Below are 18,980 nucleotides of genomic sequence, written 5' to 3' on the forward strand. Positions count from 1 at the left end.
TCATTTTACTGGAACTAAGGGGCCAAACCCAATCCCTGAAAAACATCCCCACACCATAATCCCCCCTCCACCAAACTTTACACTTTGCACAATGCAGTCAGGCAAGTACCGTTCTCCTGGCAATCACCAAACCCAGACTCGTCCATCGGATTGCCAGACAGCGAAGAGTGATTCGTCACTCCAGAGAACACATCTCCACTGCTCTAGAGTCCAGTGGTGGCGTGCTTTACACCACTGCATCCAACACTTTGCATTGCACTTGGTGATGTAAGGCTTGGATGCAGCTGCTCGGCCATGGAAACCCATTCCATGAAGCTCTCTACATTCTCTCGCTGTTCTTGAGCTAATCTGAAGGCCACACAAAGTTTGGAGACCTGTAGCTGTTGACTGCTGAAAGTTGGCGACTTCTACACACTGTCCACCTCAGCAGGCCTACCACTTCGTAGCGGAGTTGCTGTTGTTCCCAATTGCTTCCACTTTGTTCAAATTCCACTAACAGTTTACTGTAGAATATTTAGTAGTGAGGAAATTTCACGAATGGACTTATTGCACAGGTGGTAACCTATCACTGTACCACGCTTGAATTCACTGAGCACCTGAGAGCAACCTATCCTTTCACAAATGTTTGTAGAAGCAGTCGGCATGCCTAGGTGCTTGATTTTATACACCTTTGGCCATAGAAGTGATTGGAACACCTGGATTCAATGATTTGAAGGGGTGTCCCAAACTAGTGCACCATAGCTGTTTGGGTAAACCCCAAACTTAAACCTGCCCCTAATAATAACCCTCTCACAAAGCTGTTGATATCAGTCGATTTAAAGGGATAGTTAACCTAAAAATGAAATTTTTGTCACACTCATGTCAATCAAAACCTTGTCATTCCAAAAATAATTTTTTCTGCAGAACACAAAAGATGATATTTTGAATAATTTTTGTAACCAAACAGTGATGATTGAATTCCATTGTATGGAGAGACAAGTAATCAGACATTTCTCAAAATATCGTATTATGTTCCAAGAAAGAAAGTTTGAAATTACACAAGGGTTAGTAAATGATGACAGAATTTTCATTTTTACTTGAACTATCCTTTTAAGGCAAAACCTGATTTGGTCTTCAAATAATCTTTCAAATAATGTGGAACACTTCAGAAGTTGGTTTTTGAAGTTTCACTAAATTTGTGAGGACTTTAAAAAAAATAAATAAAAAAAATAAGCCCTTGCATATTTAACTAATATAACTAAACTTGTACGCACACATACTTTCACACACTCCCTCGTTAAGGTTTGTTTTCTAATAATACCAGTTAAGTTAACTGAATTGCAATATTTGTTTTATTTATTTATTTATATTTTGCTAGAGTTTCCTTCATCAGTCTTTAAAACTGGCCACGCTGACAATGCCGATTAAATTTACAGTGATTCTAGCCCTTGGGAGACACAAATACACCCACCCACACACACACAGACACCGCTGGAGGACTAAAAATACCCCTAATAATGTCTATTTGTGGCGCACACACACTGTGACAAAGTTGTGTTAATCACACACACACACACACACACACTCATTACCCCAGCGGCTTCTTGTACCACTTCTCGAATCTGGAGTTGCGAGCTTGTCAGGTGAATTTAAGTGTGATGTTGTGACACCACAGTAGTCATTAGCAGTTCTATCTCTGTGACTCCATCATAAATGACTGGTATGACAGGAGGATTATGGGTAGCAGAATGCCCCAGGCTCATTGCTCGTACACTGAGACACACTGCAGTCATTATTATCCAGATTATCCATCAGAACTCGCAACCATTGCAAATATGACACAAAAAGTAACAATATACTGTATATATATGTTTTTGGTTTTATGATTTTACCATGGTATCCCTTGTGAAAAAGAAGTACACTTTTAAAAAGTGTACTTAATACTGAAATAATACAATTTAAAAGACAATTTAAACTGAATGTAATGTTTTGAAAGCTGAAAATGTATAGTTCAAATTTATATAAAATCTAAATAAATGCATATGTTTTTTACCCTTAAGTACATCTTTATATGTAATTTCATAATTGCTTTTATTGTCTTTGAAACAGTGCTGAATTGGCAAACATTTATGTTACAGTTGTATGTTGAAATTATAATCAAGAACTTTACATGTGCTTTAGTATAATAGTCAATTAAATAAGTGTACTTCTTTAAAGCATGAAAAAAATATTAAAATATCAAGTGCTTTAAAGTAAACTCACACTCTAATCACACTGTAAGTCACACTCTAATCACACTTAAAGGGATAGTTCACCCAAAAATGAAAATTCTGTCATCATTTACTCACCCTCAAGTTGTTCCAAACCTGTATGAGTTTCTTTGTTCTGCAGAACACAAAATAATATATTTTGAAGAATGTTTGTAACAAAGCAGATAGAGCAAACATTGACTACTACTAGTGGGAACAAATACTATGGTATTCAATGGTTGCTCTATCTGCTTTGTTTGTGTGTGGGCCCCAGAATCGTCCTAATCGTTTTTTTCTGAGTGTTCTATGAGAAATAAAATCTTCCTCTGGGACTGGGATACCCTTCATGAAAGTATTTGACATGTCACAGAACGGAAAATCATGAGGGGGAAATAAAAATATTATGATTATTTTTATTTTATTTTATTTTTTGTCTGGCAGTTTGTTTAGCCATTTGGCTCAAGTACATATTTCAAAAGGCATAAATCACATAGGCATAAATCACTTTGTGAAACATAAACCTGTCTATCATACAAAGAAAGGTGTGTCATGTATTTAAAATCATCCCACCTCATTTTCCTACAGATGGTCAATTGAAATGCAAGTGAATATGCAAACACATGAACACAAACGATCAATTGGCTGTTCCTATACACTTTTCAAACAAAATGTTTCACCAGGGGCTATTCTAGGATTTTCATTTTAGGGGGGCTCAGCCCCCAGTGAGGGTATGAAAAAAAAATTGGTAAGACTTTAGTTTAGGGTCCAATTCTCACTATTAACAAGTAGCTTATTAGTATGCATATTAGGATATTGGTTGTTTATTATTTCGTTTGGGGGGCATGGCCCCTCGAGAAAATTTTGATACATGATACATCCTACATAGGTGCATTTTAAGATGTTCTGAATACCAAAAAATTTGATGACAATAGCTTGAAAACCATGTCAGTGAGCAGATATGACTGATAGTTTTTCCATTATTGTCAGTGAAGAAAGTAAGCATATGTTTAAGTGGTATTTATATGTTTTATTAATCATTTTCGAAGGCTAACAGGAAAGCTAGGTAACTTAATGTAGAATTAATTCACAATATGCACACATTCATTACTAATCTTATGCCTAATCTGAACTAAAACGGCTTTGTTAATATTTCTTATTTGTTAATTATATTATTAATGACATTACCTATTTCAAATCAAAATGGAGAAATAAGACAAAAGTTTATTAATTTGGCTGAATATTTTTGTAATTTGTTTAACATTTCTGACTTAAAGAAGCAGCTGTCAAATATGAAATGTTTAGTTTAACTACACATCTCGCACTTGCTAAAATTCACCCTCAGCAGCGTCTGTGCGTACATAAAGCCCGCCTACTCTGATTTGATTGGTTTTCTCAAACATTTTGACATTGTCGAGCGGTGACAGACCAATGAGGCTCAGATCGACGCACACACCTCTGCTTCTGACGTGCGCTCTATTCGTCGCCACAGCGGATTGAAGAGCACGGTGATTAACGCATATTAAAAAACAGGACGAAGCTGAAGCCTCCCGTCAGTTTCATATGTTTAAAGGGTTAATCACACATTTTTTAGGGGGGCTGGACAGAATTTTAGCACACGACGCACACACCTCTGCCTCTGACGTGCGCTCTATTCGTCGCCACAGCGGATTGAAGAGCACGCTGATTAATGCATATTAAAAAACAGGACGAAGCTGAAGCCTCCCGCCAGTTTCATATGTTTAAAGGGTTAATCACACTTTTTAGGGGGGCTGGACAGATTTTTAGGGGGGCTGAAGCCCCCCTAAAAAGGGCCTAGTGACGCCCATGTGTTTCACCAAAAGTTTTCTAGGTTTGAAATGCTAAATCAATGGCTGTAGTTCAATACCCAAAAAAACCCAAGACAAAATCAAATCAAGCACAGAATCAATGACTTCACTAATGTCATCCAGCATGTACAGTGCAGCATCTGATTTCTACACACCACAGCAACAGCCTGAACACGGCAAACAGACACAGATGGTCAGATGAAAATACGAAAGGAACAGAGTCAGAAGAGTTATAATTGGATGAATGCTGACTGATTTTTTAAATCTTTTTTTTTTTCAACAACAAAAACAAATCAGTCATAGACTTAAGTGGGTTTCGCTTGTTGTGTGTGTGGAGGTCATGTAGGCATAGAGCATTCCTCATTCTCCTCCTTCAGCTGTGCTCTTTTCCAAACACATGATAAGGTTAGCAGGAACCCAACACACTATTATGACAGCAAAATAAAGAGGCTACTTTTGAGAGATAACATCTTTACTTTCTGGAAAATCCAGTGCAGACTGTTTTTTAACTGGTCCACCAGCCAATAGGTTACATACAAAAAGCTTGTATCACCTTTTAACGACTGTCATTCATTAAGTTCTACACATCCCCATCTTTTGTGTATTTATTTTTTAAGGGGAAAATTCAATAAACACATACAACTTTTGCCTTACTACCCACCAGCAGTCCAGTTTAACTAGGCCTTATATGCTGGTCTCATATTTTTTTTTTTTTACTTACATTTTTTTTTTTAAATCAAATTTGTGTGTTTTGTTACTCTCCGGTTGTTCTTCACTAGCTATTTTTACATTCACCCAAATAATCAAATAGGAATCACACTCAATCAGATTGAAAAGCCTTCATGTAAACACCTCAACGGAAGTCAATTCGAATTAAATTGAATCGAATTATTGAATCAAGTTAAATCGGTTTGTAAGGGGGGGTGTAGACCTGAAATGATCCAAAATACCTTATGCACATGCTGTTGTTCTGGGCAAGAACTCCCAGCCCATCCATGCATTCCTACATGGATAAGAGCAGGGAGTGCAGAGATATAACCAAAGCAAATGTCAGTTGGCCTGTAAAATCTTCTGAATTCTAGCATGCTGTAATTAATTTTGCACAGCAAACGTAAAGCACAACTGAACATTTTTTACAAATAAATGTTTTGTAAGTTATCAATAACTCATGAGTACTTATTCATTCAATAATGGAGAAGAGCGTCACATGCCATATCTAGATAGACTGTGGCATCCTCCCCAATTTTGCACTCCTTTAGCAAGATGGGGAACTGTCAAGTCAAGTCAAGTCAACTTTATTTATATATCGCTTTTAACAATGTAGATTGTTTCAAAGCAGCTTTACAGTGTTAAACAGGAAAATAATGCAGCATAATTGTATTCAGCTGTATAGCCATTCTGGAACTGTGCGTGCTGACAGCCTAAAGCTTACATTTCTTTGGATTTGTTTATGCCTTTACCTGATTTGCATTTTGCATCAGTGAATCCTAAAACAATGCAGACAGTGCATGTGCATAAACACTGTCAGTAAATGAAATTCCTTATTAGTGAACTCCTCTTGCTCTCTAGTGAACACCTTTAGACAGCTGATTTTTTTTCTGTTTTCACCTGTATGACTCTCTATTGCCCCTGACAACAGGATGGCCCAATGCCAAAAGAGCAGAAACGCCCGTGTAGCTGGTCAGTGTCAGGTTGATCTGGTGTGTGTTGATGCCTCAGGTCGTGTCTGTCACTCACTGACTTTACATCACCACGGAGAGTGATGGTAAACAAAGCCCCGATTCACAACAACAACAAACGACAGCGCTGACACTGATGCAGACACAGTCAAACGCCTGTGCACTGCAAAACCAACTGCCAGGAGTGTCAGAGCCAATTCTTAATGGTTGGCTTTTGAAAAGTCCATGTTGATTAATATGAAACATCTTTCTTGTTTTATGCAGACCGAATGCAAAGAAAAACCTATATATAATGCTATGTAGTTTGAATAAGAACAAATGATTTACGTGAGCTTAAAAAGTTCATGATTTACATGTAAGCAAATGATTTACAATAAGCTTATTTACAAACTCACATATGAGTCACAGACAAACTCATTGGCTGATGAGTTATTATTTGACTCAAACCGCTAGTGGGCCAGTAAGAGCTGTGCGAGCAAACCTCACTTCCCTGGCCTCTGACACTAGAGGGTGTGGTCTTTAAACTGGTTAGCGTGCCTGCATCCCACTTTGAATCCCACTCAGAGCGAATCAAGTAGTGCCGTTTCCATTTGGTGCCATGTCCCGGATTTGTGTGAAGTTTAGGGGGGGTGAGTGTAACGAACGTAGGCCAGTAAGAACTGCGTGTGTAAACCATAGACTGTAAAAAATATGGAAGTAGTGTCCGTGACGTCACCCATAGGATTCTGATGAGCAGTTTTGAAGCGCAAAGTATGGACAAGATGGCCGTTGCCATCTTGGCAGCGCGTCATCGCGCGTCACTCCTGGATAACAGAAAATGGGCAAAAAGGCGGGACGTGGGCGGAGCTGAAGTGACGCGATTACTAACAGACAGCAGAAAAATGGCTATCCACCTGTCACTCGAAGTGGCCACGCCCTTAATTATGCAGAACTGTAATGCTTTATATAATGTAAACGACTGAGTTATACAAAAATTCACCCCCCTCACAGTTGTCATGAAGGGCAAAATTAGCCGTATAGACCAAAACCACAATTTGTACCAGGCTGTAAACATGTTTTTTTCTACTCTAAAGTTGGGCATTTTAACATGGGGCTCAATGAGATTCTGCTCCTTTCTGGAGCCTGTCCCTAGCGGCCAGTCGATGAATTGCAGTATATGTCACTTACCGTATTGGCTTCAAGAGAAACTGCGGGAGGTTACCGCTTGGTGTAAACCAAGAGGCGCGTTAGCGACTGAAGCTACTGCGGCTGCGGTCTTTAGCATCCTTGTTAGTGGCGCCCGCCTCTCACGCAGGAGACCACTTTTCGAAACCCGCTCAGAGCTGGTCGAGTAGGACCAGTTACATAATGACACAGTGTTGAAATAGGCAAATGTACCTTTAAGACTTCTATATGTAAATTACCTCCATTATGATTGGATAATCTCCACATGTTTACATATAATTTGCTGAACACTGATGTCAACATGGGCAGCCTTATGCTTATGAGTTCATGGTTGTGATGTCACATCAATGGTGATTTATGAACAAGACATCATTGCAGTTTAGTTTCAATAAAGAACTGCAATAGCGTATATACACATCCGCTTCATAGACAATATCTTCCATCACTGAAAACCCGACAAGCAACACAACATTTGGTGTGTTTTCTATTTCTGTTGTCTCTGGTAGGCTTGCCGTCCAATCCCCCCTAACTCCCACCCCCAACCAATCATTTTTTTTTTTTAAATGATAGCCACATGATATGCCAAGCAAGATCTCTTCACCGGAAACACAAATGCCAGCATCGGCAACATTAAAATGTCATTAATTTGCCAGTGTTTATTCACAGAATTGCACTTTTTAATACAGTCATTCTGACTGTTTACACTTGGCGGACATTATTTTGAAAGCCACTTAAAGCACAACTAATGTACATTTTACCAGTACATGAGAGAATCAAACCCATGACCCTTTGTGAAAAATTCTACTTCAAATCTTTTAACAATAACGTATTAAACTGTAAAGTAAATTTTATTTTAGCATAAATTCTTGTCAGTACATTTTGTACAACCATATTTCAAAGACAATAGAAGAAATTATGAAATTACATTTAAAGATATACTTAAGTCCTACTTACAAAAAGCATTCATATAAAATAATATGCTATGCTAAAGTGTACTTCTTTTTCACAAGGGACCTCTGTGCTGCTAGTGTCAAGCACTACCAGCTGAGCTACAGCAGCAACAATTGTGTTAACCAGTTTGTCATACAGAGTGATCATCATCATTCCTGTCAGGGACACTTGCTAAAGGTCATGCCTCGGTCATCTCACCTGGCAGCCAGACGTGTGTGCATAGAAGTGAACTTCACTCTGGCTTTCTTTATATGAAATGATGCGACTGGAGCTCCAGTCGGGCATTTGTGTGGCATTCACGTGCCATTCTGTGGCATTCAGTGGCATTCTCAAATGACGTATTTTCCAGACCACTCGCTGACATATGATTTGTGTGAGGCAGTAAGCGAGAGTGACGGCTCTCTGCAGAGCAGTCCAGGACAGAACAGCTTCTCTGTATTTGGTTCTGTAATGTTAATCACGTCTGTAGTGTGTAATTTGAACTGGGAGGTATCTAAATAAAATTTGCTCTCAGATTGCCCACGCCTCCTACAGATAAACACGACAAAGCAATACAGTCCTCTCTGTGCCATCTCACCAGCTCAGCCCAAGATAAGCCCACACACTATGAGATACAACGATGGCCTTATACGGTCACCTAGCTCTGTTCCCAAAACTTGCGAGCTGCCTTGTCGGCAGCTACCTTCTAAGGCCCTGTTTACACCAGGTATTAAGATGCATCCAGGTATTAAGATGCATTTTCAGTGATCCGGTCAGAAGTGATCAGCTAAAACGCCTTAACGTTTACACCTGGGGCCAGATTTACTAAACAGGGCAAATTAGCATGAGAGCGCAATTCCAAAAAAGCGCCAATGGTAGTGGAACGTTCGGCATGTGCTGATTTACTGATGACATTCAAATTAACCCTTAAATGCATACCTAGCCTTTAATGACCCAGGACATAATTCACTACCCTCCTCCTCATTCACTTTTTAAAGTAGACATCAACATCAATCTTCTTAGTATTCCCCATTCAATTCATTATAAACAATATAACAAGAAAAAATAATACAATTATAAAATAATGTTTTCCCATTCATTTTTTGTAAGAAAATTGTATAGGGTCACTATCGACCCGAGGTGTGTAACAGAGTAAGTATTTTTTTACTTCACAACAATAAATCTTTGAATCTTGAATCTTTGATGACTGAATACGTGCAATTTCTCTTTATTCCATGAGGTCTGATAAACAATGATGAAGTGACATTTCACTCATAGTTACCGCAGGCAGAAAACAAAAGAATAGGAAGTATCATCAGCAATACTTGAAATTACTCTATTTGGACACAATCAGATATTAGTGTCACTGTCACTTGATAGTGGATCTGGTGAAGCGATCAAAATATTGATTTTGAAGATGTTGAAAATTATAGTTTTGAGAATATGTTTGAGATTACGAATATGAGCCAGATGCTGAATATACTGGGAAATGAGCACTGATGCGGAGTGATGATGATATAAAACATTTGCTCAAACCGAACCCTTCAAAACTCCAAAATGTAACAAAATAATGTTGTAATTGTGCAAATTATCGACTGGTTTGAGACATGCTTTTTTGGGCATTAAAATAATGGTACAAATACCAGTAAATTGACTAGTGAAAACCTTAGTAAATCACCATTAATGCTCTCCTCCCATAAATTTTGGGTCTGAAAGGGAAAGTCCTACAAATGCATATGCAATAAGGTCAGCCGCCAAAAAAAAACATGTCTATGCATTTTTTTTTTTTTTTACTTTTAGGAAATCTGGTCCCTGGTCTTAACATGCACTTGTGTTCAGATATTGTCTAGACCAGGGGAGTCCAAACATTCTCCTGGAGGGCCACTGTCCTGCAGAGTTTAGCTCCAACTTGCCTCAATACACCTGCCTGGAAAGTTTCTAGTATGTCTAGTAAACCTTGATTAGCTGGTTATGGTTTGTTTAATTGGGGTTGTAGCTAAACTATGCAGGATAGTGGCCCTCCAGGAGCAGGATTGGACACCCCTGGCCTAGACCCTCGCTTCTTATTTCCTCACACTCTACATCACTTTTGAGGGAGTGCATTACTCTGCTTATGAGCGAGCGGGGAAGGACGTTAATAGAAAGGATAAGAAAGGTAATGGATATTTTGATCGCGATCCATGTGTTTTGGCACAACATAGCAAAGTTAGAATTGATTGTTTTGGCGCACATTCTTAAAACATTTAGGCTATCTTTTATGGCTGCTCGATCGCATTCGTCCACATGAGCATCTACACTACAAAATTCAGTTGAATGTGTTTTGACTGCCTCTGGAAGTGGTCAGAAGTGCACAAGCTCAAACTGTTTACACCTATTTCACGTTGATGAAAATGCATCTTAATACCAGGTGTAAACAAAGCCTAAGACAGCATCCTAACTGAAATAAGCTTGCTATCCCTTTGGATTTAGAGTTCTGCACTGACTAACATAAAATGTGGTCTAAAACACAATCATAGACAAGCACATTTTGAACTAAACTAATATCACAAGTTTTCCAATTTTTATTGCGGAGACATTCTTTCCGGACAGCATGTGCTTTAAAGTTCCTGATTGATTTGTAACTGTTATCCAGAAGTCCATTATAGATGAGTCAAAAATACAGTACAAAAAAAGGAACATGGATAGACAAAGAAAACATTTCCGCAGCATGCTACCATGAGTGCTCTTAAAATCCGCTACTTTGAGACATTTAAGTGTGTACTTCCTCGGAAATGAGTGTACAGTACACAAGTGTTTCCTGTGCCGCTTTTCATCCCTGCTGAATCTACAGAGCCACGGCAAAAATAAATTTTTACCCAAGTTGTGAGCTTGTAGACTGAATTGAATGTGAATTTTAAAAAATAGCAAAAAAACACATCATTCTGCTCATGTTTTTGTTTTGCATCCAGCCCGAATAGTGTAGTCTGATTCACCAACAAAAAAAAGACCATGAGCTGGTTCTTTTAATTAATCAAGACTCACAAATTCAGGAATTAGTGGATTGAATCAGTCAGAAGAGTAGGAAAATGTACCTCATCATAAAATTATGATGTCACATGGTTACATGAATTCTGTCACTATAAACCAGTATGACAATCAATCTGTCGCAACTAACATCCTCATATACACACTCTACATTTTATTTAATTACATTTACACTACTCAAGCAATTCTTCTTAATTTATTGTAGCGAAAACAAGTAGCATGTTGATCTGCCAGTCGTGGGACTTTCATGCAGAGAACTCTGCTCATGTTTTTGCTTAATAATGTTTGTGAGCAATACTACCCAGAGTGTGCAAAGATCCGTACTTCGAAAATCTATCAGGAGTAGTAGATATGAAACTCTATATGGCCCAGGCTAATAGGTCCTTAATCCAAACTGCTTGCAATTATATAATTATCTTTAGGACAAAGCTGATTGTCTCCTGCTGTATCAGTAGCCAATGAGCTTGCATGCTCAACCTTCAATTACTTAGTTAGCATCTTAGCAGTGCAGCGCACTTTCAAAATCTACCTTCCCCAGCTCAACCTGTATAGATCTGCTATGGCTAATTCATCGTCACTATATTGTACAGCAGCAGCATGTATTATTTGCTCACTGCAGCGTGTTGTGTATATTGGCAGTAGCAAGTCCCATACTTGGTCTTCAGCAGTGGCGTAGAAGATCTATTCCACCAAGACCAAAAATATCAACATTGTCATACCCATTACCATGCCAAACACTCTGAGAGTTGTCATAAATGCATTTCACCAAATATAAAGATTCAGAGGCGAAACTTGCCAAAACTAGATCATCAATCTGTTTCTAAAAGAATCCCTCTTGAGATTCATTGCCAGGTCCATAAACCCTCAGCCCTCCATAAATGCACTCCATTTTTTTCATTCTCCTATTTTGGGCCTAAATCTTATTATTGAGTTATTGAACATACAGTTTCCACAACAGCAGATCAGACAGACAGCAAACCTCAGCGGAATGAACACGCTGAGTGAGAGCTCACACACCCAGAGGAACTCAATGTCAAACAGCAAACATCTGACCAGGAAACTTGTTCCAATATTATCACAGTCCATTAGACTGTATAAATCATTAGTAAATCAACAGCTTTGCTGCCATCCATTTGCACACAACAAATTATAGTGACACACCTACATTGGCTCAATAAAGTCACTCATAAATAATATAATGTCATTGTGTTACATAAAATCAGTGGCATCAGCCAATGATGCTATACCTCTACTAATTAAAGGGTTAGTTCACCCAAAAATGAAAATTCTGTCATTAATTACTCACCCTCATGTCGTTCGACACCTGTAAGACCTCCGTTCATCTTCGGAACACAAATGAAGATATTTTTGTTGAAAGCTGATGGCTGAGAAAGGCTTCAGATAGGCCTCCATTGGCATTCAGTACATTTACACTCCCAAGACCCATAAAAGGCACTAAAAACGTCGTTACAAAGTCCATCTCACCACAGTGGCTCTACAATAATTTTACGAAGCGATAACAATAGTTTTTGTGAGCAAAAAAAAATCTAAATAACGACTTTATTCAACCTCTTCTTGTCTTCCGTGTGTGCCTCCACGACGCATGCGCGAGAATATGACGTAGCGCCGGGGTTCGGGAAAATGCACACTTTAACCCCATTTTGAGAACTACGCCGAGACCTAAAGCACGATCAATGTAGAATCCAACAGCTTAGATACTCGCATCTGCCTCTGCTTGTAAACAAATCGCTTCTGGGTCACGTGTCCGAACGCCGGATCTACGTCATATTCTCGAGCATGCATCGTGGAGGCACACACGGAAGACAAGAACTAGTTGGATAAAGGCGTTTTTTTTTTTTTTTTTTTTCGCCCAAAAACTATTGTCGTCGCATCGTAAAATTATTGTAGAGCCACTGTGATGAGATGGACTTTGTAACGACGTTTTTAGTGCCTTTTATGGGTCTTGGGAGTGTAAATGTACTGAATGCCAATGGAGGCCTATCTGAAGCCTTTCTCAGCCATCAGCTTTCAACAAAAATATCTTCATTTGTGTTCCGAATATGAACGGAGGTCTTACGGGTGTCCAACGACATGAGGGTGAGTAATTAATGACAGATTTTTCATTTTTGGTTGAACAAACCCTTTAACTTTTATAAATGCACAAACAAATAAATAAAATGTTTGTCTTTGTTATATTTCATCAAAACTTTCTCAACTTCATAAATGGTTTTCTTTTTTGATGTCACTAAGCACTCTTATTTTTTCCACCTCTTCTTCCTTCCCACTTTTCACAGTTTTCAATCAGTTCTTGATGGAATTTTTTTTTTTGTCTTGTTGAACAACCTGTCTTACTTGGAAACACACAACATTATGGGAGTAGAATGGGTTATGAACATGGCACGCCATTTCATGTTGACTTTAAAAGGATAGTTCTAAATTGAAAATGTTGTCAAGTTGTTCCAAACCTGTATGAGTTTCTTTGTTCTCTTGAACACAAAAGAAGACATTTTAAAGAAAGATGGGAACAAGACCCATTGACTTCCATAGTAGGAAGAAAAAAAATACTATGGAAATCAACTGTCTGGAAACTCATAAGGGTTTGGAACAACATGAGGGTGAGTAAAAGGTGACCAAATTTTCATCTTTTGGGTGAACTAATCCTTTAAGTGTGGATTAATATAAGTGTCCAAATATTGAACATCTGGACAAGACTCATAAGAAACAGATGCGTCCTAATAATGTTCTATGTTGTGGTAAATCAGCACAAATAAATATAAGACATTAATGTGTTAAAAAAGTTTTTCTTCCATCATTTCATTCAAATTTGAAATTAAAAGAGTGAAGATGAAATGAGATACAGAATTCGAAAGCAAATGAATGTATCAGTCTTTTAAAAATGTTAGAACATTTAATTTGATGACAACTGAATGGAGGTTACATCAATAACCAGGGTTCAGAAAAACATTCACACTTCTTTTTGAGCAAAACATTTTAAAAGACAGATGAATGTGTTGAATGTTTCATGTTTTAAGCCTTTCAGCACAGTATTGTATTCGACAGAGATGTTTGTTATACCGTCCTTGACCTGGGAGCTCAAAACGCTGCAGCCCATTTACAGAAAAATGTTCTCTAGAACGTTGTTGACATTCAAAGTGATTTAAATGGGAGAGAGAAAAAAAAAATCTTTGAGAGGCTAACTTGGCTTTTTTTCTTTGTCTGTTTTTCTTTTTATAGGGCAAGAGAGCTTCAACTCCAAGAGTTTGGCCCTTCAGGCCCAAAAGAAGATCTTGAGTAAAATGGCCACCATGGCTGTGGCAAACCTCCTCACGGACGACACCAGCAGCGAGATTCTGGACGAACTCTACAAGGCCAGTCGTGAATACACCAAGAGCAAAAAGGAAGCCCACAAGATCATCAAAGATGTCATCAAGATCGCGTTGAAAATTGGCATTCTCTACCGGAACCACCAGTTCAATCCTGATGAGATGGAGACCGTTGAGCGCTTCAAAAAGAAGATGAACCAGGCAGCCATGACGGTAGTAAGCTTTTACGAGGTGGAGTACACGTTCGACCGCGGCATTCTTTCCGAGCTGCTGATGGAATGTAGGGACCTTCTTCACGAGCTGGTGGAGCACCACTTGACCATGCGCTCCCACGGGCGAATCGACCATGTTTTCAACCATTTCGCAGATGTGGATTTCCTGACCGAGCTGTACGGCCCATCTGAAGACTACAGACTTAACCTGAGGAAGATCTGCGACGGGATAAACAAACTCCTAGATGAAGGCACACTTTAACCTCCAGTTCACAGTTCGTCAGATGAGACTCCATCAGGCCGCTGGGATTGGAACTGAGCGATTTTACACAACTTGTGTTTTTTGGTCTTTGTTTGAAATATAGGCTGTCATGATAACTTGATGATGTGATTGTAACCCAACCATGTAGGGATGGTCACCCGGACACAGATTAAAGTCAAATCCTGGTCTGTATTGTCAACGTACCGGATGATTGTTTGGGGAAAATCTGTTTAAGTGGAAAACCTGAATGAATCGGTGTCCCGAAAAACCTGCCCTTTGTGTGAAATTGCAGGAACGTTTTCAATTACGAGCTCCTTTATATGCACTGTATGAAATTTGACCTACCTATCCTTTTGAATGGCCTATCAATGCAACCCTAGCTCTCTTCTGTATGTCTATAAGAACCAGTTAAGATGTCCAGTTAATCTACTCGAAAGTTAAAGGGATTTAGTTCACCCCAAATTGAACAGTCTGTCGTCATTTACGATGTTCCATACCTGTCATGATGTTCCAAACCTGAATGGCTTTCATAATCTTTCAAGGTCTTCTTTTCCGTGAAGTCAAATCAATGGGAACAATAAATATACCATCAAAATAATTCACTGAAATTTGTCCGTATTCACTGATAATGTGTACTTACAACATATTTGAATGTGGATATGTTGTTTTGAAGTCCAACACTATTCACTTTCTTGTATGGAAAATATCACCTATAATCATAAATCAAATCATACTGATTTGAAACAGGCTCGATTCCACAATCAAATCACTGAGGGTGCTTCTGAAATTTGTCAGGATGCTCTAGTAAAGTGCAGATGTAATGTGTTTGCAACCGCTCCATCATAACAAGATTAGCAATGCAGTGAGACATTCAAGATCATTTATCAAAGTCAGTACTTTCACAAATAATTGCAATATAATTTCAAAAGTACTGATACAAATATTTCAATATTTCTATGAATCTATTAGCCTGTATTTACATTGCTTAATGCATATCTATTGTAATTGGTCATCGGTCCTCTCAGCAGCATGAAAAACAAAACTTTCAAATTCTAAATTGATTACATGCGCTGCATCCGAAATCGTGTACTGAGTAAGCATATGGGAAATATGAAATTCGGATGTGCTACATCCGACTTGTTACTGACACGTGACATACTAGCATCAGTTCTGTGACTTCACTTCTATTCATAAATCCTCTTCTGTGGCCTAATGGGAAAGCATAGTGTCCATTGAATGTGCACTTCAGAATCTCGCCGGAAGTAATCCGGGGAATTTGCGGCTACTGTTTTCAAATACTATGTATTTGTACATACTATTTTGGCATACTGTTTTTCACATACTATATAGTAGGGAAATCTTCGATTTCGGGCGCAACCATAACCTAGAAAATGCGCAAAGACCTATCCCTTTATAATCACAAAACATTTCACAAAGTTCTTTTATAATCAATGAAGCTGACTGCACAGTTAGGGCCCTATTTTAACAATCTGAGTGCATGGTCTGAAGCGCATGGTGCAGGTGAATTTAGGGTGTGTCGGAATCCACTTTTTCTAATTTAACAACGAAAAAAAAACAGTTGGCACGCCAAGCGCATGGTCCAAAAGGGTTGTACCTAGTCTCTTAATGAGTAATGGGTGTGTTTTGGGCGTAACATGCAATAAACCAATCCGTCTCATCTCCCATTCCCTTTAAATGCCAGTTGCGCTTGCCCCATGGCGGATTCGCTATTTACATGGTAGAATTTGAAAGACTGAATGCTTCTCCAGAGAGGAATCCTTTTATTTGTAATATTTGGCATGTTTGTGTGCTACTGCATGTGTGTGTGTGTGTGTGTGTGTGTGTGTGTGTGTGTGTGTGTGTGTGTGTGTGTGTGTGTGTGTGTGTGTGTGTGTGTGTGTGTAATAAGCAGAGTGTACATACGTTGTGCACCCGCCTATAGGCGCATATTACTAACGCGCCCTTTAAATATCACAAAAAATACAACTGATTTCAGTTGCCTTAAAATAGCAACGCGCCAAGAATGCACCTCAACACACCTCCTTTTTAGACCATGGGCGAACAGATGGGCGCCAGTGCATTTGCTATTTAAAAACGCGGTGCTGGACGTGAAAATGATAACTGCGTCGGGCTGAAACTAGCAAAAAACACTTGCATCGCACCTGCCATCACATTGAGGGTGTATGATATAGCCCTCTCTTACTTCCATAATCTCTCTACTAATCTCTCACACTACACGTGCTTAGCACCCTCAAGCACCTCCGTAGAACCGGGCCTGGTTCGAAACAAGGTAAGGCAAGTAAATGGTGATGGAATTTATATATTTTTTGGATGAACTATCCCTTTAAGATTGCATAAGCATTGAAAATATGGCGCAAACCTTTGTTAAACAGAGTGTTCGCCAAAAATAAATGCATAACTGAAGTGCAGCAGAAAGATTGTAAATAAACTTTGGGGTTTTGCTCTTCTGTCTTTTACCTTTGTAATGACTCAGTGTCACAGCAGCTCCCATTATCCTGTGCTTGGTTTTTCCAGATCCTGATGTTTCAGAGCATGTAAATGTGTGTATACATGCAGGAGAGAAATGTGACTATTCCATAATCCTGTTCAGTAACCCCAGAATTTAGCACTATTAGCTGTCATTAAACGGTCCATATGAACTTCCTGAAGTGTCCTTTTGTCATTTCTCTGTGTTTGATGGTCCATACTATTATTTAGCCAGTTAGAATGTCTATACTGCGTTATATTCAAAGTTATATATGGGATATTTTGACTTCAATATCTTTCCCCCAACCATAAAGCATTCTTGCAAAGTGTTTTATTGCAATTCTCTATTATTCTACTCAATAAATGTGTGCAGGGTGCACACGATTTATAATAGTCGTTTACAACTGTTGCTTGTCAGACTGTACAAACATGATCCCCGCTGTAAGTCATATCACACTGTGGGAACTCAGTTGTTTTTAAAGGTAGGGTAGGACATTTTCGGAGCAGCTAGCATGAGATCCCACCCTCCCTTCAGAGTGCTATCCAAAGCGACACCTCCTTTTAAACATATGAACACACACAGCAGAGTCTGCAAAGCGTCATGAGAAGAGAGACAGCATTAAACTACCTCATGTCTCAATGCACAAAACATTACAATAATAATGAATTTAAACAACTTAAAGAGCACTGACCTGTACCACCTGACTGCTGCAGATTCATTTCTGTGTTGATAGTGTTGCGATTGAGTATAATGTCATGGCTTTCTTCCATCTCTTCCAAATTACAGTAATTATGGCATGAAAGCAGCATAAGCTTGTTTTTTTGGTTCAAGAGGAACTGTAAAAGGTGGCTGCTGTTTCGGTGGCGGTGCTCGATGACTGACATCTGTCTAACTCTTCATAACATGAAGCATCAGGGGCGTAATTTGTGGGGGGAAAGGGGGAGGGCAACCCCCCAATAACCAAGAAAAGCAAATGCATCCCCCAAAATAATTATAGCCTACCTTGGTTAATGGAAACATAGAACTACTAGACTACTTTTAAAAACATAAAAATAGTACAAAAAATGTAGAAAAAAATGCTCTTCTTGGTAATTTTTGTCTTGTTTCTAGTCTAAATATTTAAACATTCTTAAATCAAAATGCATTTACTAGATAAGTACAATTTTCAACTAAATAAGAAGAGCATTTTTTTTAAATGTGGTCAGATCTTTTGATAATTTAAAATATAATAGGTCTTTGATGACTACATTCTAAATAAATGATTCTGGATTTTTGTTTTGTAGAAAGTGAATTGCTTTCTTTAAAGTGAATTTAGTTTTGCATAAATTTATATCTTAATTTTAATTAATTATTTATTATAAATTTTTTAGCACAAGACTACTTTCAAAAACATGTTTTTTAAAAAATGCTCTTCTTAGTATTTTTTGTCTTGTTTCTTGAAATAAATATTTAAACAATCTTAAATCAAGATGCATTTACTAGATAAGTACAATTTCAGCTAAATAAGAAGAGCATTTTTTGCTCTCTCAGTCAGATATGAAGCTCATTCATTATGCAGCTCATTGTGCGGGCATTATGCTATTATGCTTTTGTCATCTCAGGTGATACTCATCACTATTCATTAGATATCACGACTCCTCGCATACTGGCTTTGTGAAGAAAAACTGCCTTACAAATTTTAAATCAGTGTATTGCTTTATGTGAATGAGTAGGCTCAATGATTCTCACATCAGTTTGAAGCAAAAACTCAAGGCAAATAGACCCTGGAGTCAAAATTCTTGTGAAAACTTATCTATTGTCTATTTTGAGGCCTTAATTAAAAATTATTATTATTATAATTTTTT

At 38.3% G+C, this 18,980-nt stretch overlaps 1 protein-coding gene across 1 annotated transcript in view; it reads left to right on the forward strand.

The window, feature by feature from the left end:
- The window catches only part of tnfaip8l3 (tumor necrosis factor, alpha-induced protein 8-like 3), a 59,538-nt gene extending 42,989 nt beyond the window's left edge, over positions 1-16,549 (forward strand). The window contains exon 2 of the mRNA XM_079826201.1: positions 14,086-16,549. Within this exon, the coding sequence (XP_079682327.1) occupies positions 14,086-14,648 (563 nt within the window). The 3' untranslated portion in view covers positions 14,649-16,549. The remainder of the gene's footprint in view (positions 1-14,085) is intronic.
- Positions 16,550-18,980: the final 2,431 nt, after the last annotated feature.

This window comes from Gobio gobio, assembly GCF_949357685.1.
Source record: "Gobio gobio genome assembly, chromosome: 9".
Lineage (NCBI taxonomy): Eukaryota > Metazoa > Chordata > Actinopteri > Cypriniformes > Gobionidae > Gobio > Gobio gobio.